Below are 25,215 nucleotides of genomic sequence, written 5' to 3'. Positions count from 1 at the left end.
TTATTGATTATCTGGATGTGATTAGAGCGTTTGGTCTTCATATTCGGCTCCGGATCTCATCATACCTTCTCTTGGGCTCGTTTCCACACTTTAATATGGTCCGACTGATAACCCATCTTCTGCATCGCGATGATCGTCTCCTTACGAGTGTTTCCTGGAAGAAATCAGCCCACATTAATCAGACCTTCAGCACTGAGCTCCAGCAGCGCTGCAGAAACAGGAGAACCACGCTTGCCCATAGGCCGGGATAATAATTCCATATCGGTATTTATCGCGATAAGAAGTGTTTCAATAACGGTGATATCAGTTTAGTGATATATTGATATGTATTATTTACAGAATCACGGACAGGCGTTTTTTACTGGAGTCAGCTCGCCGCAGAGCTCAACACATTCAGCCCCCGTAGCTGGGCTACGTCAGTGCGTGATGACGTAATCACACAGGCACGTAGCCAAACAGGCTAGGCTAGGCTAGGCTAGGTTAAAATGGCTAAGCTCGGGTCCGCTTCGCTATGCAGCTAAAATGTCTTGCGCTGGAGCCAAACGTTTTTCTTTTATGTATATAAAGGCTTCTTGTATTCTGGCTGAAGCACTTTTATAGCTTATGTTGTAACTAAGTTATTTATAGTTGATAAAGCCTTCCTAAATTTCCTTCGGGATAAATAAAGTATCTATCGATCTATAGGTTTGTTTATTTGAGTATATAATTTATTTATGTGTATAAAGGCTTCTTGTATTCTATATCCTAGTTGAAACACTTTTGTTTTAATCTGTTAAATTTGTTTACAAAGAATAAGAAGCTCTGCCTCTTTTGTAATTTCAAGTTATTTTTATTGGTAATAGTTATATAGGCTTGTGTTTGAAAGGGATGACATGTTATTATTTTGCTCTATGCAAATAATATTGAGCATTGATTTATTTTGACTACTTTTATTTCTAAAGTATTAAAGTTTTTGTGAAAGGAGGTTTCAAAGATTTCAGATTTCCATTAGATAGATAGATAGATAGATACAAAAAATACAAAAAGTGCAAATACACAGTTATATAATAATTTAAATTCGCAGTGCTGCAGGGATTGCAGGGATTCTTAGCAGTTTTCTGAGGCCTTCAAAGTATTTATATCGATATCGAAATTATATCGTATCGACCGAAATTTAAGAAATATATTGTGATATAAATTTTGGCCATATCGTCCAGCACTACATACCAAACACCAGAGTACGTTCATTCTTCTGCATAATGAAGGCGGTCTGATTATGCAGGTTATTGATCTCAGCTTCCAGCATGCCGAGCAGCCGGTTCTTCCTCAGGACGTAGTATTTCAACCGCAGATCAAAGAAATCCCTCAGAATGTCCTGCACCAACTCGTACTTCTTCAGAAAACCCAGAACATCATACAACACCTGCAGCAGAGAAGAAGAAGAAGAAGAAGAAGAAACACTGATTTAATCTCTATTAAACTCCTGTTCATTCTCCATCTCCACCATATACATAACAACTGATTCCTATTAAAAAATGAGACGTGTTTAAAGATATGTGTTTGGAGAGGTTGGTAGAGATGTTGTAGATGTTACAGTAGTAGATGTGAGTGTTTGGAGAGGTTGGTAGAGATGTTGTAGATGTTACAGTAGTAGATGTGAGTGTTTGGAGAGGTTGGTAGAGATGGTGTAGATGTTACAGTAGTAGATGTGAGTGTTTGGAGAGGTTGGTAGAGGTGGTGTAGATGTTACAGTAGTAGATGTGAGTGTTTGGAGAGGTTGGTAGAGATGTTGTAGATGTTACAGTAGTAGATGTCAGTGTTTGGAGAGGTTGGTAGAGATGTTGTAGATGTTACAGTAGTAGATGTCAGTGTTTGGAGAGGTTGGTAGAGATGGTGTAGATGTTACAGTAGTAGATGTGAGTGTTTGGAGAGGTTGGTAGAGATGGTGTAGATTTTACAGTAGTAGATGTGAGTGTTTGGAGAGGTTGGTAGAGATGTTGTAGATGTTACAGTAGTAGATGTGAGTGTTTGGAGAGGTTGGTAGAGATGTTGTAGATGTTACAGTAGTAGATGTCAGTGTTTGGAGAGGTTGGTAGAGATGTTGTAGATGTTACAGTAGTAGATGTCAGTGTTTGGAGAGGTTGGTAGAGATGGTGTAGATGTTACAGTAGTAGATGTGAGTGTTTGGAGAGGTTGGTAGAGATGGTGTAGATTTTACAGTAGTAGATGTGAGTGTTTGGAGAGGTTGGTAGAGATGGTGTAGATGTTACAGTAGTAGATGTGAGTGTTTGGAGAGGTTGGTAGAGATGGTGTAGATTTTACAGTAGTAGATGTGAGTGTTTGGAGAGGTTGGTAGAGATGGTGTAGATTTTACAGTAGTAGATGTGAGTGTTTGGAGAGGTTGGTAGAGATGTTGTAGATGTTACAGTAGTAGATGTGAGTGTTTGGAGAGGTTGGTAGAGATGGTGTAGATGTTACAGTAGTAGATGTGAGTGTTTGGAGAGGTTGGTAGAGATGGTGTAGATGTTACAGTAGTAGATGTGAGTGTTTGGAGAGGTTGGTAGAGATGTTGTAGATGTTACAGTAGTAGATGTCAGTGTTTGGAGAGGTTGGTAGAGATGTTGTAGATGTTACAGTAGTAGATGTGAGTGTTTGGAGAGGTTGGTAGAGATGGTGTAGATTTTACAGTAGTAGATGTGAGTGTTTGGAGAGGATGGTAGAGATGGTGTAGATGTTACAGTAGTAGATGTGAGTGTTTGGAGAGGTTGGTAGAGATGTTGTAGATGTTACAGTAGTAGATGTGAGTGTTTGGAGAGGTTGGTAGAGGTAGTGTAGATGTTACAGTAGTAGATGTGAGTGGAGAGGTTGGTAGAGATGTTGTAGATGTTACAGTAGTAGATGTGAGTGTTTGGAGAGGTTGGTAGAGATGTTGTAGATGTTACAGTAGTAGATGTCAGTGTTTGGAGAGGTTGGTAGAGGTGGTGTAGATGTTACAGTAGTAGATGTGAGTGTTTGGAGAGGTTTGTAGAGATGTAGATGTTACAGTAGTAGATGTGAGTGTTTGGAGAGGTTGGTAGAGATGGTGTAGATGTTACAGTAGTAGACGTGAGTGTTTGGAGAGGTTGGTAGAGGTAGTGTAGATGTTACAGTAGTAGATGTGAGTGGAGAGGTTGGTAGAGATGTTGTAGATGTTACAGTAGTAGATGTGAGTGTTTGGAGAGGTTGGTAGAGGTAGTGTAGATGTTACAGTAGTAGATGTGAGTGGAGAGGTTGGTAGAGATGTTGTAGATGTTACAGTAGTAGATGTGAGTGTTTGGAGAGGTTGGTAGAGGTGTTGTAGATGTTACAGTAGTAGATGTGAGTGTTTGGAGAGGTTGGTAGAGGTGTTGTAGATGTTACAGTAGTAGATGTGAGTGTTTGGAGAGGTTGGTAGAGGTGTTGTAGATGTTACAGTAGTAGACGTGAGTGTTTGGAGAGGTTGGTAGAGATGGTGTAGATTTTACAGTAGTAGATGTGAGTGTTTGGAGAGGTTGGTAGAGGTGTTGTAGATGTTACAGTAGTAGATGTGAGTGTTTGGAGAGGTTGGTAGAGATGGTGTAGATTTTACAGTAGTAGATGTGAGTGTTTGGAGAGGTTGGTAGAGATGTTGTAGATGTTACAGTAGTAGATGTGAGTGTTTGGAGAGGTTGGTAGAGGTGTTGTAGATGTTACAGTAGTAGATGTGAGTGTTTGGAGAGGTTGGTAGAGATGGTGTAGATTTTACAGTAGTAGATGTGAGTGTTTGGAGAGGTTGGTAGAGATGTTGTAGATGTTACAGTAGTAGATGTGAGTGTTTGGAGAGGATGGTAGAGATGGTGTAGATGTTACAGTAGTAGATGTGAGTGTTTGGAGAGGTTGGTAGAGGTGGTGTAGATGTTACAGTAGTAGATGTGAGTGGAGAGGTTGGTAGAGATGTTGTAGATGTTACAGTAGTAGATGTGAGTGTTTGGAGAGGTTGGTAGAGATGTTGTAGATGTTACAGTAGTAGATGTCAGTGTTTGGAGAGGTTGGTAGAGATGTTGTAGATGTTACAGTAGTAGATGTCAGTGTTTGGAGAGGTTGGTAGAGGTGTTGTAGATGTTACAGTAGTAGATGTGAGTGTTTGGAGAGGTTGGTAGAGGTGGTGTAGATGTTACAGTAGTAGATGTGAGTGTTTGGAGAGGTTGGTAGAGATGTTGTAGATGTTACAGTAGTAGATGTGAGTGTTTGGAGAGGTTGGTAGAGATGTTGTAGATGTTACAGTAGTAGATGTGAGTGTTTGGAGAGGTTGGTAGAGATGGTGTAGATGTTACAGTAGTAGATGTGAGTGGAGAGGTTGGTAGAGATGTTGTAGATGTTACAGTAGTAGATGTGAGTGTTTGGAGAGGTTGGTAGAGGTGTTGTAGATGTTACAGTAGTAGATGTGAGTGTTTGGAGAGGTTGGTAGAGATGGTGTAGATGTTACAGTAGTAGATGTGAGTGTTTGGAGAGGTTGGTAGAGATGTTGTAGATGTTACAGTAGTAGATGTGAGTGTTTGGAGAGGTTGGTAGAGGTGGTGTAGATGTTACAGTAGTAGATGTGAGTGTTTGGAGAGGTTGGTAGAGATGTTGTAGATGTTACAGTAGTAGATGTGAGTGTTTGGAGAGGTTGGTAGAGATGTTGTAGATGTTACAGTAGTAGATGTGAGTGTTTGGAGAGGTTGGTAGAGATGTTGTAGATGTTACAGTAGTAGATGTCAGTGTTTGGAGAGGTTGGTAGAGATGTTGTAGATGTTACAGTAGTAGATGTGAGTGTTTGGAGAGGTTGGTAGAGGTAGTGTAGATGTTACAGTAGTAGATGTGAGTGTTTGGAGAGGATGGTAGAGATGGTGTAGATGTTACAGTAGTAGATGTGAGTGTTTGGAGAGGTTGGTAGAGGTAGTGTAGATGTTACAGTAGTAGATGTGAGTGGAGAGGTTGGTAGAGATGTTGTAGATGTTACAGTAGTAGATGTGAGTGTTTGGAGAGGTTGGTAGAGATGTTGTAGATGTTACAGTAGTAGATGTCAGTGTTTGGAGAGGTTGGTAGAGATGTTGTAGATGTTACAGTAGTAGATGTCAGTGTTTGGAGAGGTTGGTAGAGGTGTTGTAGATGTTACAGTAGTAGATGTGAGTGTTTGGAGAGGTTGGTAGAGGTGTTGTAGATGTTACAGTAGTAGATGTGAGTGTTTGGAGAGGTTGGTAGAGATGTTGTAGATGTTACAGTAGTAGATGTCAGTGTTTGGAGAGGTTGGTAGAGATGTTGTAGATGTTACAGTAGTAGATGTGAGTGTTTGGAGAGGTTGGTAGAGATGGTGTAGATGTTACAGTAGTAGATGTGAGTGTTTGGAGAGGTTGGTAGAGATGTTGTAGATGTTACAGTAGTAGATGTGAGTGTTTGGAGAGGTTGGTAGAGGTGGTGTAGATGTTACAGTAGTAGATGTGAGTGTTTGGAGAGGTTGGTAGAGATGGTGTAGATGTTACAGTAGTAGATGTGAGTGTTTGGAGAGGATGGTAGAGATGGTGTAGATGTTACAGTAGTAGATGTGAGTGTTTGGAGAGGATGGTAGAGGTGGTGTAGATGTTACAGTAGTAGATGTGAGTGTTTGGAAAGGTTGGTAGAGGTGTTGTAGATGTTACAGTAGTAGATGTGAGTGTTTGGAGAGGTTGGTAGAGATGGTGTAGATGTTACAGTAGTAGATGTGAGTGTTTGGAGAGGTTGGTAGAAGTAGTGTAGATGTTACAGTAGTAGATGTGAGTGTTTGGAGAGGATGGTAGAGGTGGTGTAGATGTTACAGTAGTAGATGTGAGTGTTTGGAAAGGTTGGTAGAGGTGTTGTAGATGTTACAGTAGTAGATGTGAGTGTTTGGAGAGGATGGTAGAGATGGTGTAGATGTTACAGTAGTAGATGTGAGTGTTTGGAGAGGATGGTAGAGGTGGTGTAGATGTTACAGTAGTAGATGTGAGTGTTTGGAAAGGTTGGTAGAGGTGTTGTAGATGTTACAGTAGTAGATGTGAGTTTTTGGAGAGGTTGGTAGAGATGGTGTAGATGTTACAGTAGTAGATGTGAGTGTTTGGAGAGGTTGGTAGAGATGGTGTAGATGTTACAGTAGTAGATGTGAGTGTTTGGAGAGGTTGGTAGAGGTGTTGTAGATGTTACAGTAGTAGATGTGAGTGTTTGGAGAGGTTTGTAGAGATGTTGTAGATGTTACAGTAGTAGATGTGAGTGTTTGGAGAGGTTGGTAGAGGTGTTGTAGATGTTACAGTAGTAGATGTGAGTGTTTGGAGAGGTTTGTAGAGATGTTGTAGATGTTACAGTAGTAGATGTGAGTGTTTGGAGAGGTTGGTAGAGGTGTTGTAGATGTTACAGTAGTAGATGTGAGTGTTTGGAGAGGTTTGTAGAGATGTTGTAGATGTTACAGTAGTAGATGTGAGTGTTTGGAGAGGTTTGTAGAGATGTTGTAGATGTTACAGTAGTAGATGTGAGTGTTTGGAGAGGTTTGTAGAGATGTTGTAGATGTTACAGTAGACGTGTGGTTCTGTTTGTACCATTTGTTTGCAGTCGAGGCGGTTCTGCAGTCTGAAGATCTTGTGCAGACCTACAGCAGCAGCAGCTTGGAGCGTCTCCTCGGTCATTTTCACCACAAAGCGCACCGTGTTGTCGGTGTGCTGCTCCTCGTAGTCGGTGATCAGGGCCGGTTCTTCCTCAGAGCCGTTCAGCATCTCCTCCAGCACCGTCTCTTTGTAGGTCTGAGGAAGAGAACGGTTCACAGCTGTTCTCAGAACAGCAGCTTCTCCTCCAGACGCTCCACATGCTTATAGTTCTACTGCTGTTCTACTGACCTGAGTCCAGCTTTTCACAGGCAGCTCCGAGATAACGATAGTGGTGGAGTCCATGATCTCCACCTCTCCACTGATCATGTACTGGTTCTGCCCCAGCTCCTCAACGGTTCCCCTGAATCCCTTATAGCTGGGAAGCTGAACGAGAGAGAGGGAGAGAGAGAGAGAGGGAGAAAGAGAGAGGGAGAGAGAAAGAGAGAGACGGGGAGAAAGAGAGAGAGAGGGAGAGAGAGAGAGAGAGAGAAAGGGAGAAAGAGAGAGGGAGAGAGAGGGAGAGAGAGAGAGAGAGGGAAAGAGAGAGACGGGGATAAAGAGAGAGAGAGAGAGAGAGACGGGGAGAGACAGGGAGAGGGAGAGGGAGAGAGAGAGAGAGAGAGACTTTGACACCCTTTATTTTTACTATTAAAAATCTACATTACACAAAAAAACAAAAAACAAAACAAAAAAACACTTTTTTTTTAAAGTAAAGACTATATCATCTTCATAAACAGAGCATAAAACATCTCCTTGGGCCCACACATGACAAAATTCCTCAATTCTATGAGTCATCTTAAAAAAAACAAAATCAATTTTCAATCTAATCTTTATCAGAGTTTTAAGCCTGTCTCCAGCATCCTGCGAGCCACACCCCTTCATTTTGTTCTTCCTAGACAGCCACACAGCCAGCTTGGCCTGACCCAGTATAAAATTCAATAAAACAAGTATTTTTCTCTGTGAAACTTTATATCTCGGCCCAAACAAATACATTGGCTCATTAAAAACTACACCATATGCGCCAAACCAATCTCTGAGCAACATGAACATAGCAGCCAACCTTGTGCATCGTAAAAAAAGATGCTCAAGTGTTTCCTCTCTGCCACAGAACACACACAAACTGCTAACAGTGGGGTCGATGTGTGCTACGTGTCTGTTTGTGGCCACGGCCCCATGTACTATCTGCCACTGTAGATCAGCCGCTCGCTTCTCTATAGGGGGTTTGTACAGGGACCTCCAGCAGCCTCGTGGGGAAGAACCCGGGTCCAAAACCCCCAACCATCTAGTCTCCTTCAACCCAGTCAGGGACCGTTGATGTTGTACCTTGACACACGTCTCGTACAGAGCCTTCTTTGTGGCTGCCACCAAAGACGACAGCTGTGGTCTCTGAAAGGTCAGAATAGATCCTTCCACCTCCTGAAAATCCACTGCCGCTGCAGAGATGGATACAGATAGAGGAGGTGACACATCTTCAACAGCGTTTCGTCCCAACTCCTCCCTGAAGCGTGAGGGGAGAGCAGCGATCACCTCACCCAGAAGCCTCTCCATCAGACGGTTGGACTGGACACCAGTCTCTGCACACAGGTCATCTGCAGTTTTCCAGATTCCACCAGATCCATCAACAGTGGTAATCCCTGCTCGTTGGAGGCGCTGTCATAAATATCTGGAGTCTAAAATTTTGATTTTATGAGAGGGTTATTAAACAATGGCTCGTCCTTAATGGTAGTAAAAACAGACTGGTAAAAAAGAGATGTTGCTGAACAATTCATTTTATTTACACGTAGAATAAAGAGATGCTTATCATAAGCCATGCCCTCCACTCGCTGCAATAAAGCACAGGCAGGGCCAGCCCAAGCCAGTCCATCTCCACATAAAAGTCTTTGCACAGTCTGTAATCGAAAAGTTTTAATTCGGCTTGACAGATCAATCAGGCCCTGCCCCCCCTCCTGCAGCGGCAGGTAGAGTCCAGTGCTGGCCTGACCAGAAGAAATTCACGATCTGCCTCTGTATGTCCTTAATGAGGGCATCAGGAGGTTCTAGAACTGTCACTCGGTGCCACAGCATAGAAGCTATAAGGTTATTGGCCACCAGTACCCTCCCCCTATAGGACAGCTGTGGCAGGACCCAGGTCCACTTAGACAACTTAGCACACACCTTTTCCACAATACCATCCCAGTTCTTCTGCAGAAAATGTGACGTTCCCAAAAACACTCCTAGATACTTCAGGCCTTCTCTGCCCCACTGCAGATTACCTGGTAATGTAGGGGGTGCAGCCTTCTGCCACTGCCATGCTAAAAAAGTCTCACATTTATCCCAGTTTACTTTCGCTGAGGAGGCACTTGCATAAATATCTAAAGCTCTACGAAGAGCTTGAACATCAGCCTGACTGATTTGGGTGTATTATAGTGTGTAAGCAAAGTTTCAGTCTATTTGCAAGACATTTTGCTAAAATCTTGTAGTCCGTACATAAAAGCGACACTGGCCTCCAGTTCTTTAAAAGTCCCAGATCCCCTTTCTTAGGCAGCAGTGAGAGTACAGCCCGTGAAGACCTCACCAGTAACCTGCCTTCAATAAAAACAGCTCTAAAAACCTCAAGCAGGTCTTCTCCAAAAAAATCCCAAAAAGATTAAAAAAAATTCAGCAGGAATGCCGTCAATCCCAGGAGCACGTCCAGAAGTTAATTCCTGTACAGCAGTGGCCAGATCCTGCAGCTGTAGATCTGCCTCCAGAAGATCAGCCTGCTCCTCAGTGATCTTGGGCAGATCATGCAAGAGTTCCTCCCTGCATGAAGAATTACAGTCAACAGCTCCATACAAATCCATAAAAAAGTCTGTAGCAAGTTTCCTCATTTCAGTTGGAAGAGAAGTCCCACGTCCATCTGGAGACTGGAGGTACAGCATTTTATTCTGACGTTGAACCTTTTTTGTTAAATTAAAAAAGAAGGCACTTGGAGAGTCCATTTCATTAACACTTGAAAATCAATGTCTAGCCAGTGCCTTCTTTGCTTGTTTATGTAAAAAAGAGCTCAAAACTCTTCTTTCTTCAGCCTCCATTCCTCCCAAACTGTTTTAAAATGTTGAATAAAACCTTCATCCTGAAGTAGTTTAACATTAAAACGCCAATAAGAACTTTCTTTCTCTCCAGACATCTACCAGAGCACACTGATTTAGCACCTCCCCCAACATCACAGCAGACTGTGGGTGTGGCTCCTCCCCTGTCCTATCTATTGTAAAGTCCAGAGTGCAGTTCCAGTCTCCTCCCCTTACCACTACTGGACTGCCAGTGACCTGCCGCAAAGCATCTTTTAACCTGGAGAGCAAACGCACTCTCCCCACCACTATTTGGAGCATAAACATTAACAAAAAGGAACTCTGTTAGTCTAATTTCTACCTGAATCATTAAGATTCTACCCTGCTCTAATTCTAAATCTACTATTAAAAAGCACTCCCACCCCTGCAGAAATATCTGACCCATGACAAAAATAAAAATCTCCTTTCCACCACATCTTCCACTCTGCCTCATTATCATGATCACTATGGGTTTCTTGCAAAAAAAAGGATGTCTATATTCTTTTGTGTAATGCATTCAGAAATCATTGCCCTTTTCACCATGTCTGCCACCATTAATGTTTAAAGAGCCTATCCTAAGCCTCTCCATGGAAAGAGAAATTAGAAGGAATAAGCAGACAAGGACAGCAACAGAAAAAGAAATAAACACCCTGTGCACTGTGATCATTGTTTTTCTTTTTTGAGACGCTCCTTTTGTCTTAGTTTAGTCAGATGATTCTTTAGACGAAATCTCTTTTTTCTGTCTAATTCCACAAAACTTGCTACTGAACGCAAGTGCACTACAGATGCTATAAACTTTTCAACATCTGGAAAAAAATCTACAACATTAACCGATTTACCAAACGTAGTATCCAGGAAATCATTAATTTCCTTCAGAGTATACAACAGACTGTCTCCCCCAAACTGAGAGACACCAATGTCAGATATATCTGAGAAACTATCATCATCCTGTGACCCACGCAGCTCCATTTCCTCATCCAGCTCCATAGAACTCTCTGCTACCTCCGTGTTTATCCCAGCCCCACTGTGAGCCAAACCACTACTCCCAGCACTCTCCGCCTGTGCCTGTACCATTACTGCTGCACCAGGCTGCGGGTCCGACACCTGACCTGCATCACTCAGCCTTACCTGCTCAGCACTTAGCCCCTCCCCCTGATCGCTACTGACCCTCCCCTGCACCCCACTGATCCCTACAGCAGCACCACTGACCTGAACACTGGCAACCTGATCAACACCAGTATCATCACTACCCCCAGGAAACTGTACAGATCCGTCCCCGTCACTACTCTCTCGCTCACCATCCACCTGCTTACTCTGACCTACACCACCACCACCCTGCTCAATCTCACCACAACACTCTTGCTCAATAATTGCAGCTGCACCACCACGCTCCTGCTCACTCTCACCTGCACCACCACGCTCCTGCTCAGTGTTTGCAGCTGCACCGTTATCTACAGGATCACCTGTGAGCAGCGCTGACTGTACACTGTAGCTCCCCTCCGCCTGACCCCCAGCTCCATTCGGCCCAGCTACATGACTATCCCTCCCTCTGTGCGGACAGACAGACTGCTTGTGGCCAATATCCCCGCAATCAAAACACCTCAGACTTCCAGTACTAGCGTACAGCATGTAGGATTTCCCTTCATATAAAACTCTGAAGGAAACATCTAACGTCGGCTCGTTCAGGAACATCAGAACTGCGCGCCTGAACGAGAGGACGTGCTTGAGCGCGGGGTTTTTATACTTCAGTGGAAGCATTCTCACATCACTCACTATCCTCCCAGACCGTATGACCGTATCTCCTCCAACAACCTCGCAGCCACCCTGGAAGATTGCAGACCGGCTATTTCCCTAAATTCCGTAGCTGATTTCCATCCATTAACATCTATACAGTGGCTCAACATTGTGCATCCATGTCTCAAAAGACACGCTCTCAAACTCACAGAGGATAACAAATAAGTCCGTATCAGTGGATTAAAAAAGAGCGGTTCTTCCAGTATCCACTCTCCAGGATCCTGAACATCCCGACACACCCGTAACATTGATCCCCAAACCTGGAGGAGCGAGCGGTAAAAGGGGGTAAGAGCAGACAAATTCACCTCAGCCAAGCTGATCCAAAACAGCTGAAGATCATACCCCAGACCCCCCGCCCTCTGTAAGATTCTACCAGCCATCTGCGTCCATGGTAGATCCCTGCAGTAAAGCAAACGCTTTACCGACTGCAACCGAAAGGCTCTGACTCGGCTTTGAATGTCCATTAGACCTTGTCTTCCCTCTGCAAGTGGCAGGTAAAAAACTGCCGCCTGAGTCCAGTGCTGTCCACTCCAGAAAAAGTCTACCAACCGCTTCCGTGCTGCTCTGATCAGGCCCTCCGGTGGCTCCAGGACCATCAATCTGTGCCACAGCATAGAAGCAGCTAGATTGTTTGCAACCAGCACTTTCCCCCTATACGACAAACGTGGTAATAGCCAATTCCACTTAGACAATCGGGCCCTTTATCCGGCATACCCTCCCAATTCTTTTTCTGAAAGTGACTGCTCCCTAAAAACACACCCAAAACCTTTAAACCTTCCCGTCCCCAAACTAAGTTACCTGGAAGCCTAGGAATCTCATTACCAGACCAAGGACCAATTAAATAGCCCTCATTTTTACCCTAGTTGCCTCTAGCCGAGGACGCCCGTTCATAAATCTCAAGTGCCTCGACATCGGCCTAAGCAGACACTGAAATACAGGTCCCAAATGGGTCTCCTGTTACTGGTATGCCCCTAAGCCCTCTTATTAACCTGCACAGCAATGGTTCAATTGTAATGCTATACAATTGGCCTGATAAAGGGCACCCTTGTCTTATACCCCTCTGCACTGGCACTTTTTCACTTAAAGCCCCACCAACCTTCACCATGACAGAAGCATCGGAATATAAAAGCCTATATAAAAGCCTAACCCATGACACAAACTTGTCTCCAAACCCAAAAGCAATCATAGTTTTAAAAAGATACCCATGATCCACTCTGTCAAATGCTTTCTCTTGATCGAGTGATAACTTCCCCAAATCTTCATCATGCATTATACTATAATCGATCACATCCCGTAAAAGAAACAAATTATCCATAATTGACCGTCCCGGCACACAATATGTTTGATCTTCCCCAATAATAGTATTTAAATAACATTTAAGTCTATTAGCTAGGCATTTTGAAAATATCTTATAATCCGAACACAGCAAGGAAACAGGTTTCCAATTTTTCAAAAGACCCAAATCTCCTTTCTTAGGCAGGAGAGACAAAACTGCTCTCCTACAACTAGTAGGGAGTAGGCCAGTCTGTAGACACTCCAACAGTACCTCATAAAAGTCCCTTCCCAACACTGTCCAGAAACGCTGATAAAATTCAGCTGGTAATCCATCCAATCCTGGAGAACGGCCAGTATTCAGCTGCTTCATGGCTGCTGTAAGTTCCTCATAAGAAATATCAAAGTCCAGTGTCTCTCTCTGACCTGGAGTCAGCACTGAAAGATCCTGAATCAGGTCTGTGACACAGTCAGAATCACAGTCCTGAGAGCCATACAGTTCGGCATAATACTGCACTGCCATCCTCCTCATCACGGCTGGATCGGATGTCAGAGTCCCATCTTCACGCTGTAAATAAGTCATCTGCTTCTGCTGTGCAACTTTTTTCTCCAGGTTAAAAAAGTAAGCACTTGGAGCATCCATATCTTTGATAGAACTAATCCTAGCCCGCATCAGTGCACCTTTAACCTGCTCTTGTAAATATATTCTCAACTGCTGTTCTTTCTCTATTAGATCCTTATGTAACTCCACATTATTATTTCCAATTACTTCATTTTCCAAATACATAATATCTTCATGCAATTTTTTAACAGCTAACCGTGCTGAACTAGCCACATGAGAAGAATAATTCTGACAAAAAACTCTAACTTGCACCTTTCCTACATCCCACCACTGACTCAAGCTATCAAAAGAAGCCTTCTGCTCTCTCCACCCATCCCAAAAATCTACAAAATTACTACAAAAAAAATTATCTTGTAAAAGCTTAACATTAAAATGCCAATAATAATGAGCAGAAAATGTGAGAGTAACATTCAAATCTATTGTTACTAAATGATGATCAGAAAATCCCACAGGTAATATGTCAGCTCTTACTACCCTGTTGTTAAAACTTTTGCTGACATAAAACCTATCCAACCTTGCTCCTACAACTCAAGAATCATCTATTTTCAACCATGTATACTCCCTTACATTTTTATTCCTATCTCTCCATATATCTATTAAACCATTCATGCTAACCAAATGCACAAGCTTTTCACTCGATCGACTATGTGGCTCCTCCCCATTCCTGTCAACTGTGTGGTACAGTTCCAGTCTCCTCCCATAACTATACATAAATCATCTTCAGTATGTGCCAAAAGGGCATCCTGTAGCTGTGAAAAAACCTCTAAACGTTCGGGGCCTTTATTAGGCGCATACACATTCACAAGCAAAAAAGTAAACCCCCGAATTTCAACTTTAACTAAAAGCACCCTACCCCCCACCACCTCAGCGACTGATAATACAGTCGCATTAAGTGATTTCAACACTAAAACTGCTACCCCCGCACTTGAAGCAGTTTCGTGACTCAAGCGAAATTCTTCTCCCCACCATATTCCCCAATCAATTTCATTATCAACAGTTGAATGTGTTTCCTGCAAAAATATTATATCAATCCCCCTAATCCTAACGAACTCAGAAAGCATCCCTAATTAGTGTCTATCCCGCCCGCCGTTTATGTTTAAAGAGCCTACCCTAAGAAATTCCATATATAAAAATGTAGTAAAAAAGGAACAGACCCAGAAAACACAGCTAAGCAAGGAAAAACACCCAGTGCATCGTGCTCATTAGTGCTTCTTTACCAGTGCATGGCCTTTGCCCTTACGCAGCTTGGTCAGGATTTTCTTCAGCCGAAACCTTTTCTTTTCACTCAAGGCATCATAGCCCACAGACCGCTGCAGCCGAACTACCGAGGAGACAAACTTCTCAACATCAGGGAAAAAATCCTTCATTTCAACGGCTTTGCCAAAAGTCTCATCCAGAAACAGATTAATCTCTTGCAGAGAGTAAAGATCAGCGTCATCCATCTGAGATCCCAAATCAGAGATACCTGAGAGCACTGAACAGGCATCCTCATCAGCCATGTCTCTACTGACAGCTCCTAGTGTATCAGCTGCCGGTTCCACTATCTCCTCCTCACTCACCTGTGTCTCTCCACCTCCCAGCCCTGCAGCACCCCCCTGCCCGCCTGCCCCGCTCACCTGCGAGTCAGTCAGTACGGGCTGTGCCTCCTTCATCCCTCCAACCTGAACATCCTCTCTCTCACTCCTCTCACCAGCGATCCCACCTGTAGAGCTACCGCTAACCCCACTATCTCCACCTCCTCCACTGCTAACTCCCGGGCCCTGCTCCGCAGTGTTTACCTCCCCGGCCGGCGGCCTGCTAGGCCCCGCTACCGGCTCCATCTCATCCCTGTGCGGACACGCTTGTCTCGTGTCCGACATCGCCACATTCAAAACACTTCAAACTTCCAGTCGCGTAAATCATAAACGACCGCCCTTCATGCCAGACCCTAAACGACACATCCAAAGTTTCCTCCTCCAGAAACATGAGCACTTGTCTTCGAAAGGAGTGCACATGCTTCAGAGTACCAGATCTACAGGCCAGCGGGATCATTTTTATTTCACTTCCGAATCTCCCGTAACGGGAGAGTTCGCGTTTAATATCAGTGTCTGGAATAAACGTTGGCACATTTGAGATCGTGACTTTGGTAGTCGGAGCAACCAGCGGCGAAACTCCACTTACCCAGATTCCACTTTCAACCAGCCGGTTCACCATCTGCTCCTCCTTCACAAAAACCACCACGGCTCTGTTCATCCTGGATGCCGAAACAATATTCTCACAGCCGATCTGATCTCCTACTCCCAGCAGCACGTCCTCCACTGCAGGCCCCGTCTCACACCTGACCCCGAGACAGAGCGAAAGAGACGGGCCCCCCCGCCGGGAGACGCCATCTCCGCACGCCACCACGAACTCTAACCACAGAACCCCCTCAAACCTCCCCTTACCGGGCTAACCCGCAGCAATACACTAAACCAGGGGTGTCAAACTCATTTTGGCCGAGGGCCACATTGGCATATTGGCTGTCCTCTGAGGGCCAGATGTAACTTATAAATGTAATAAAATGTAACCAAATGTAATATAAAATGAATGTAATTACTCCTTAATGTTAAATAACTCTCAATATACTATTTATTCAATCAAATATTACAGTTGCATGGAAAAAATGTTTGCTTGTTGCTCTATTAACATAAATCCTTTTAATTTGTCATGTTATGAAATCCAAAAACTCCATCAATCAAGAACCAAACTGTGAATAGAAGTGAATAGAAATGACATCAAGTTATATTAACTTTGATCAAAGCGTTTGATACTGAAATAAGGCTTAATAAATATAAAATCAAAAATTGTGAGCTGTTAAGAACATGTGACAGATTTAGCATTTCCTCAGGTTTAGCAGTTCCTCATCCAACCACTAGTCAGAGCTGCAGCTGCAGCAGCACAAGCCCGCAGTCTTTACTGAGTCAGAGCTACAGCCCAGCCACGGGCTACAGGGCTCAGCTGAGCCAGTCTGGAGAGTTTTTAAAATTTTTAAGTTCTTCTGTATAGGAAATAAAGGTTTTAACCCCACTAACCGGATAATACAGCTCTCTACAGTTCATCTTTCAGCCCAAGCAGCTAACAGCAGCAGTTTAGAGCAGCGTCACGGAGTCACTGCTCGGATTACATTATAAACAGGTCAGTTAGCGCGCTGCTAACCTCAGGATGTTTATAACTACGGAGTTTAGAACACACCACGGCTGCAAGGTTAGACTGTTGAAGGCTACTGAGGACTATTAAAGGCTATTGGAGGTTATTGAAAGGGTTATTGGAGCAGAAATCAGTACAGGCTGGTTAGATAAGTGATTCACCTCCTCGTCCTTTACTGCGGTGAAACTGTGACTAGCGCTGTCACAGTGATGTTTATTAACCTCATTAAAACAGATTTTGTCAGGTATTGTCTTATAAATATTTACACATAACTTTAATCTCTTCTAAAAAGCGTTTATTTTGGTCAGTAACACTCTTCGTAACACAAAAGGCATACCGGTCTTTCGCATTGAAGCACAGCCGTCCGTCTGCATTAACTTTTTCTGGACATTATCGGATAAACATTTGTATGTCTCAATTCCACCCGCGAAGTTACACCTTCCCTCCGGCAGGGTTTCCACATTAATGACTACACTGCCGTGTAGAGGCAGTAAGCCGTAACTTTGCGGGTAATACAATCGACAAGCATTGTGGGAAATGTAGTTTTTGGTCAAAGCACGCTTCTGACCTATTTATTATAGACACTATTATATACTATTATAGATCTTACAAGCTCTCGCAGGCCACATAAAAGGACGTGGCGGGCCACATCTGGCCCGCGGGCCTTGTGTTTGACACATGTGCACCAAACTGTACCAAAAACACCTGATTTTCACTTTAGTGTCTGTAAAGTAACAGCGGAGAAAAGAGAACAGAACTCTCACCACGCACCTCCACCTCCACCCGACAGAGTGAGTGAGAGAGAGAGAGAGAGAGAGACGGAGAAAGATAAAGAGAGGGAGGGAGAGTCCTTTGTGGGCTTCCGTACTCGGATTACGGATTACGTCAGGATAAGTAACACGGCGGCTCCCTCCTTCACTTCTAGTGATTCTTTAGGCCTGAGTAAGAGTCGAGTAAAAACAGCCGAGTGCTAAGGAAACGCGGTAAACGCTCTACGCATTTTTTACACACAGAGTTACGACATTGTTGGCGACACTAAAATAATGTTTTACTTTGTGATTTTTGGAGGGAATAAGGTTTAATCATTGGTTTGATTTGAAGCATCACTACTGAACTAAACTCTGATATTGAGAAATAAAGATCCAGACTTTAGTTTTGATCCATATCGTCCGGCTCTATGAGGAATTTCACATTAAAGAACAGAAACAGGTAGATGTTTTCTTACCATGGGCAGAGGCTCTTTACCGTCCAGCATTCGATGGATGTTCTGGACGATTTCACGAACGTCGTATTTGGGAAGTTTGCTCAGCCATCCTATGCCGAGGGCATCCACACCGTTGACCAGCACCAGGGGGATGATGGGAAGGTACCACTCAGGCTCCACCCTCATGCCGTCATGGTAGTTGTAGTTGAGCAGGACGTCGTCCACAGAAGGGAAGAGCAGTCGGGTGAGAGAGCTGCAGAGATAGAGAGGTGGAGCGCAGGATTGTTGTTAAGAAGGATGGAAAACCGTGTGTTTATTTTCATTATAAACCCAGAAAAGAAGAAGAAGAAAGACAAAGAATGAGAGACAGACACGGACAAGCAGTGAGGCGTGAAGGAACACCCTTCCTCTGAGCAGCATCAGAGAGTGCAGTTCTAATGGGAGCATGCTGGGTTCAGGTCTCGGTTCTTAGCGCTGTTGACGAGTACCTGAGCTCGGTGAAGAGGCATCTGGCACCGGCCGAGTCTCGGCCTCCGAGCAGCCGAGTGCCGAACTGACCCAAAGGCTGAAGCAGGTTCAGGTTGTTGCTACCGACAAAGTTCTGCGCCAAATCCACGATGACCTTCTCCAGAGGAACCTGATCATCAGGAAATAATGAATGAAATCACTGAGAAACTCAATCCATTCAGGCATTTTCCTCAGTAAACAGTCCTGAAGTCAATAAAAAGAAGGCTCAAACCTCTCCAGTGTAGTAAGCAGTCATCTGTGCAGCAGAAGAGGCGAGCTGAGCCACGCTCACCTCCCTCTTATCCTTCCGCTTGAAGCAGCAGAACAACACCTTCCTCTGGACTGATGTCAGACCTTCAGACAGAAACCCCTCCCACTTTAAACCGGTCCTGAAGCTCCAGACATTCATATAGACGTTTCTTACTGACGCTAGAAAGTCTTACCGTCCGCCAGGCAAGGGACGTGGTGCAACCAGCAGGTCTGCATGGCCTGCACCAGCTCCTTGTTGATGAAGTCCTGGTAGGAGAGGGAGGAGGTCTCCTTACTGTACAGGTTCTCCTGCTCGTAAAGAAAAGATGCACAATCTGTTACTGAAGGACATTCCCTTATAAATCAGCAGATATCTGGAGGAACAGGCAGCTTTCAGACCTGCGGTAGGTTCTTCCCTCGACGCCGGCGCCTGTCATTCATGAACCTGGCGAACCACTGCCTTCTTTCATACGCTTTCTCCTTACTAAAGAACTGGAGAGAGATAATCAAGGTACATCACGAGGCTTGTTACTATCTTTCACCCCGTCAGCAGTCTATTTTCACTCCTCTCTCCCGCATGTTGAAATAGTGAATATATCTACGCTGATGGGCGTGGTGGTCTGAAAGTGAGATCAGGTACATTTCTGGTGTATTGCTATCTTGGCAGCGGGAAAGCAAGGTGCTCCACTGGCTGGCCGCTAAGGCATTGCTATGGTATCGTGATGGTTGCTAAAGTGTTGCTAATCGGTTGCTAGGTGGTTGTTAGGGTGTTGCTATGGTGTCTGTGGTGGTTGCTAAGGCGTTGCTATGGTATCCGTGGTGGTTACTATGATGTTGCTAAGCAGTTGCTAGGTGGTTGCTCAGGCATTGCTAAGGCGTTGCTATGGTATCCGTGGTGGTTGCTATGATGTTGCTAAGCAGTTGCTAAGGTGTTGCTAGGTGGTTGCTTTGCAATGCGCAACCATAATAACATTGATGTTCTATTAAATGAGCGTGAAAGCGCAGGTCAGTATCCTCTGCTGAGACGTGCTAAAAGCGCCGCGCTGTTAAGATACAAACATGTCGTTACCATGACGATAGCCTCATCATCCGCAGGACCCGAGTACTTAAAGGGAATTCGATGCCTCGCCAGGTTCCTGAAATACTCTCTGATCTCCTTGGCTGTGCAGGAACCCAAACCTGGAGAGAGGAACATGATCATAGTTAAAATCAGAACAGACTGAAGCAGATTCAGTTTATAGAGAACTAGAGGAGTAACGCTACAGAAAATTCACGCTTCGCTTCACACCTCGGTATTAACCCCACGGTTCTGTACGCTTTCTGAGAGGCTGGGCATTCTGTGAAGCCTTAACCCTTTATTAACGAGAGAGAGACAGATGATGCAAGCGAAAGGGAGAGCAAGACGGCATGAGCGACAGAGGGAGCGAGAGCAAGACAGACGGTGCAAGCGAAAGAGAGAGCGAGACAGATGGTGCAAGCAAGGAGCGCAAGAGAGAGAGAGACAGGCGACAAGAGCGAAAAAGAGAGCAAGACAGACGGTGTGAGCAAGAGAGAGAGAGTGAGAGTAAGAGAGTGCGAGCGAAAGAGAGAGCAAAAGCAAGGGCGAGAGAGACGGCACAAGCGAAAGAGAGTGAGACAGGCAGTGTGAGCAAAAGAAAGAGATACAGATAGCACGAGCGAAAGAGAGAGAGTGAGAGAGGGTGCGAGCGAGAGGGGGACAGACGGAGCGAGCAAAAGAGAGCGAGAGAGACAGTTTAAATGATCTGTGTTTCTGATCCAGCGACTGTGCGAGACAGTTTAAATGATCTGTGTTTCTGATCCAGCGACTGTGTGTGAGACAGTTTAAATGATCTGCGTTTCTGATCCAGCGACTGTGTGCGAGACAGTTTAAATGATCTGTGTTTCTGATCCAGCGACTGTGTGTGAGACAGTTTAAATGATCTGTGTTTCTGATCCAGCGACTGTGTGCGAGACAGTTTAAATGATCTGTGTTTCTGATCCAGCGACTGTGTGCGAGACAGTTTAAATGATCTGTGTTTCTGATCCAGCGACTGTGTGCGAGACAGTTTAAATGATCTGCGTTTCTGATCCAGCGACTGTGTGCGAGACAGTTTAAATGATCTGTGTTTCTGATCCAGCGACTGTGTGTGAGACAGTTTAAATGATCTGTGTTTCTGATCCAGCGACTGTGTGCGAGACAGTTTAAATGATCTGTGTTTCTGATCCAGCGACTGTGTGTGAGACAGTTTAAATGATCTGTTTCTGATCCAGCTACTGTGTGTGAGACAGTTTAAATGATCTGTGTTTCTGATCCAGCGACTGTGTGTGAGACAGTTTAAATGATCTGTTTCTGATCCAGCTACTGTGTGTGAGACAGTTTAAATGATCTGTGTTTCTGATCCAGCGACTGTGTGTGAGACAGTTTAAATAATCTGTTTCTGATCCAGCGACTGTGTGCGAGACAGTTTAAATGATCTGTGTTTCTGATCCAGCTACTGTGTGTGTGAGACAGTTTAAATGATCTGTGTTTCTGATCCAGCGACTGTGTGCGAGACAGTTTAAATGATCTGTGTTTCTGATCCAGCGACTGTGTGCGAGACAGTTTAAATGATCTGTGTTTCTGATCCAGCGACTGTGTGTGAGACAGTTTAAATGATCTGTGTTTCTGATCCAGCTACTGTGTGTGTGAGACAGTTTAAATGATCTGTGTTTCTGATCCAGCGACTGTGTGTGAGACAGTTTAAATAATCTGTTTCTGATCCAGCGACTGTGTGCGAGACAGTTTAAATGATCTGTGTTTCTGATCCAGTGACTGTGTGCGAGACAGTTTAAATGATCTGTGTTTCTGATCCAGCGACTGTGTGCGACACAGTTTAAATGATCTGTGTTTCTGATCCAGCGACTGTGTGCGAGACAGTTTAAATGATCTGTGTTTCTGATCCAGCGACTGTGTGCGAGACAGTTTAAATGATCTGTGTTTCTGATCCAGCGACTGTGTGCGAGACAGTTTAAATGATCTGTGTTTCTGATCCAGCGACTGTGTGCGAGACAGTTTAAATGATCTGTGTTTCTGATCCAGCGACTGTGTGCGAGACAGTTTAAATGATCTGTGTTTCTGATCCAGCGACTGTGTGCGAGACAGTTTAAATGATCTGTGTTTCTGATCCAATGACTGTGTGTGAGACAGTTTAAATGATCTGTGTTTCTGATCCAGTGACTGTGTGCGAGACAGTTTAAATGATCTGTGTTTCTGATCCAATGACTGTGTGCGAGACAGTTTAAATGATCTGTGTTTCTGCTCTCTCTCTTCCAGTCAGAGCTAAACTCCTCAGCACAGGCTATGAGCTCAGTCAGTAGCGAGTTGCTAATAGCTACAGTGCTACAGCTACACTTTCCAGGTTGCGTTCATTGGTTCTGAAGTGTCCTGTAGACTGCCTGTGTACCGCGTGTTCTGAGTGCGCTTGTGTGAAGTGAACAGTGACCCTCGTACCGTGATGGATGGTGAAGGTGAACCCTTACACCTCTATAGTGAACCACATCAGCACATCAGCACAGAGCTGGTGATGCACAAACCTTTGCAGTGTTTGATCTTCCATGATTTGAGGTTGATCTGCTGCTCCTTCCACTCGGTGAACTCTGGGATACTGTAGAAGGAAAGCTCCTGGTTCTTACAGGACGCCTGCAGCCGGAACCCAGAGAGAGCGAGACGTGTGAAGAGTTAATACAGGATACGGGTATATTATTATTAGTTACAGAAGAAAAACACAAACCATATCTGTTATCTGTTGATCTCCAGGCCTGAACTCACCTTAACGATGGGAGGGAGGAACTCCTCCAGAAAGCTGTGCTGCAGCAGCGAGGGCCAGAAGTGGTGAAAGAAGTTAATCAGGAGCCCTCTACTACAAGACCCTACCAGATCCTACAGGACATGAAGACAAAACAGAGCTACAGGGTTACGATCAGCTCTGAAAACACTGAAACTAAAACTTCTACAGATCGAGAGACCGACCCGATCCGTCATCATCAGCACTCTTCCGTATCGGAGGGATTTGAGTGAATCGGGGTCGCTGTAGTTCTCATCATACTGCAGACCCAGGATCTTCACGAGGTCAGAGATATCAGAGTTCTCCATTATCTGCAACAGATACATCATTAAAAGCACTGTGTCAGGTACTGCAGGCAGGGAGACGAGGAGGTGGACGAAATCACAGGTAAGAAGAAATAATTTATTAAACAAATAACGAAGAAATAAAACAAAACAAACACAAGATAACAGTTAGAACAAAGGGGAGGAAAATAAAAGAGGAACCAAAACAAACCAGATATAATAATAACAAACAGACAGGGAGGCTAACAAAACAAACCAATAACGTAAACTAAGACTAAATAAAGAAAACACAACAAAACAAGGAAATAAATGAGGAACTAGAAAATAACAAAGTACAACCGAGAAATAAACAAGATAAAAACAGGGGAAACAAACTAGGAAAAAACAAGAAGAAAAACAGTAAACTAGGATAAAACACGGAACAAGGAACTAGGGCTATGAGACAAACCACAGGTGAAGGTGCAAAGACCGACAGTAAACACTGACACAGGAGGGCTATTTAACACACACAGGAAGTAGAAACACCTGGGGCTAGGGGGCGGAGCTACAAATTAGACACAGGTGGAAAAGTACTGAGACAGAACACAGGAGCACAGGTCACGTGGGGAAGCACAGGAACAAGCACAGACAGGACACAGGGTCAGGACGTGACACACTGAGACACGGAGCAGCAAAAGCCTGGTGTCTGAGGAGGACGCCGTGCACGGACACACCTGTTCACGAGAGGCATTTCGCACGCTGAGCATTTTCCCCCTCAGGGGGAAGACCCCGTAGAGATGGCGTCCCACCACATCGAGTCCGGACACGGCCAGGTCTTGGACCCCATCTCCCTCGGTTAGGATCAGAGTGCAGCCGGCTGAGTTTTCACCCCCTGAAGAGAGACGAGAACTCAATCACACGAGCAGAACTTCTGATATGATCTAATCCCCTCCTTCCTCACAGTGACTCAGAAATCTCCGCTCTCACCTGCATCCTTAGCGTCGTACAGTCTGGCCACACCCCTGATCTTCGTGTGATTAACAGCAGAACTCTCGCTGAGCTGAGTTTCAGACGTAAACTTTACGCTGTTCTCTACGCTTTTCACAAACTCACAACCACTGGCCTGGAGAGAGAAAGCAGAGAAAAGCACGTCTAAGAGCCGCTTCAGCTTTTTAACACTGTTAAAGCTACGCTAAATGTTCTGATATGGAGAAATAGAAAAGTGTTAAATACTGGTGCTTTAATTAGTAGATAATAATCACACTTTTCATACTCATAGCACAGAAGATTCAAATATTCAAGAACCACAATAACTGTGTTCACTGCAAGAATCCTGATCAGAGATCCATATTTATTATTGATTACTGCAGATATTCATCTAAACCAGGGGTGTCCAAACTACGGCCCGCGGGCCATTTGCGGCCCGTTTCCTATTTTGGAGCGGCCTGCGAGGTATTTTAGAAATAGAATGAAAGTTGGTCCGCTGTTAAGCAGGTTTTTATAATGTGAGATTCAAAGTTTGAACGCTAGGTGTCAGAAACAGGCCAAAGAGTCGGAGAGAGTGCACATTTCTAGCGCAGAAAAAACATGCCAAAGAGTCTAAAAGTTGCCGTAATTAAGGAGTTTAATATTAAGAGACATCATGAAATTAAACATCAATTTGAAAAATCTTAGTTTACACAACACTGTCAAAGATAGATAAAGATAGTAAGTCAAGTAAAATGGTGTGTAAATGAAATAATCAGGAAAATGTATTAGTTAAAGTGGTATATTTCATTATTTGTTTTATTACAGAGTCTGTGGCCCGTGACTTCAAATATATTTCTCCTTCTGGCCCCCAACAAACAAAGTTTGAACACCCCTGATCTAAACTAAAAAGAGCAGATTAAGTTTAAATAAAGGCGATAGATAATAATGCAGATAGTTAAGTATGATTAATCACACACTAACAGAATCTACTATACAGATTCTACTATTACTCTCTCTCTCTCTCAACGTGAATAATCACTAGGGGTGTCACGATTCTCTAAATCCTCGGTTTGATTTAATTCCGATTTTAGGGTGACGATTCGATTCGATTCTCGATTTTCTTTTTTTTACAGCAGAGAGGCCTATGCCAGTTTTAGATTAGTCTATGGCCAGTCATTGGTTTGATTCATCAAATTTACAATATCTTATTTCAAAAGGTGGGCTTGATATAAGTGATGCAAAGTGATACAAGTGATCTGTAATACACCACATTAGGCACTAATGGTCAAATTTAAATCATTTAATTAAGACATATATTTAATGCACATTCTCTGGAGAAAGAGCTGCTCTTTCAGCAGTCACAATGTCCGCGGCGTCGGCTACAGTGTGCTGCACTGTTTGCGTAGCTTAGAGGGAGGGATCGTCCATCCTCTTTTGACTTCGAGGCTCGAGACCATGACATAATTTCCATCGATTTCAATAAAATATTGAAATCATGACACCCCTAATAATCACACACCCACAGAATCTACTATTCAGATTGTACTATAGCTCTTTCTCTCGGTCAGTGTGATTAATCACACACTAAGCACTAGGATGAAGTGATGGAGTGAGAGGAGAGCCCGTCTCGTCCACTTTATCCTTCAGATACAAATCCACGTAACTCCGGA

At 44.0% G+C, this 25,215-nt stretch overlaps 1 protein-coding gene across 1 annotated transcript in view; it reads right to left on the bottom strand.

The window, feature by feature from the left end:
• Nucleotides 1-25,215, bottom strand: part of LOC125780468 (DNA topoisomerase 2-beta-like) — a 62,663-nt gene that overhangs the window by 5,769 nt on the left and 31,679 nt on the right. The window contains exons 9-24 of the mRNA XM_049470833.1: nucleotides 25,131-25,215; nucleotides 23,564-23,763; nucleotides 23,311-23,468; nucleotides 22,499-22,624; nucleotides 22,298-22,408; nucleotides 22,063-22,168; nucleotides 19,559-19,668; nucleotides 18,889-18,981; nucleotides 18,684-18,798; nucleotides 18,473-18,594; nucleotides 18,222-18,370; nucleotides 17,755-17,986; nucleotides 6,858-6,992; nucleotides 6,564-6,764; nucleotides 1,207-1,402; nucleotides 66-154 (exon numbers count right to left, since the gene is read on the bottom strand). The exon at nucleotides 25,131-25,215 is cut by the window's right edge and continues 10 nt beyond it. Coding sequence (XP_049326790.1) covers nucleotides 66-154; nucleotides 1,207-1,402; nucleotides 6,564-6,764; nucleotides 6,858-6,992; nucleotides 17,755-17,986; nucleotides 18,222-18,370; nucleotides 18,473-18,594; nucleotides 18,684-18,798; nucleotides 18,889-18,981; nucleotides 19,559-19,668; nucleotides 22,063-22,168; nucleotides 22,298-22,408; nucleotides 22,499-22,624; nucleotides 23,311-23,468; nucleotides 23,564-23,763; nucleotides 25,131-25,215 — 2,228 coding nt within the window. The remainder of the gene's footprint in view (nucleotides 1-65; nucleotides 155-1,206; nucleotides 1,403-6,563; nucleotides 6,765-6,857; nucleotides 6,993-17,754; nucleotides 17,987-18,221; nucleotides 18,371-18,472; nucleotides 18,595-18,683; nucleotides 18,799-18,888; nucleotides 18,982-19,558; nucleotides 19,669-22,062; nucleotides 22,169-22,297; nucleotides 22,409-22,498; nucleotides 22,625-23,310; nucleotides 23,469-23,563; nucleotides 23,764-25,130) is intronic.

Source organism: Astyanax mexicanus, chromosome 22 (genome assembly GCF_023375975.1).
Source record: "Astyanax mexicanus isolate ESR-SI-001 chromosome 22, AstMex3_surface, whole genome shotgun sequence".
In the NCBI taxonomy this organism is placed as follows: domain Eukaryota; kingdom Metazoa; phylum Chordata; class Actinopteri; order Characiformes; family Acestrorhamphidae; genus Astyanax; species Astyanax mexicanus.
The sequence above is the reverse complement of the archived record's forward strand: the minus strand, read 5'-3'. Positions and strand labels throughout refer to the sequence as shown.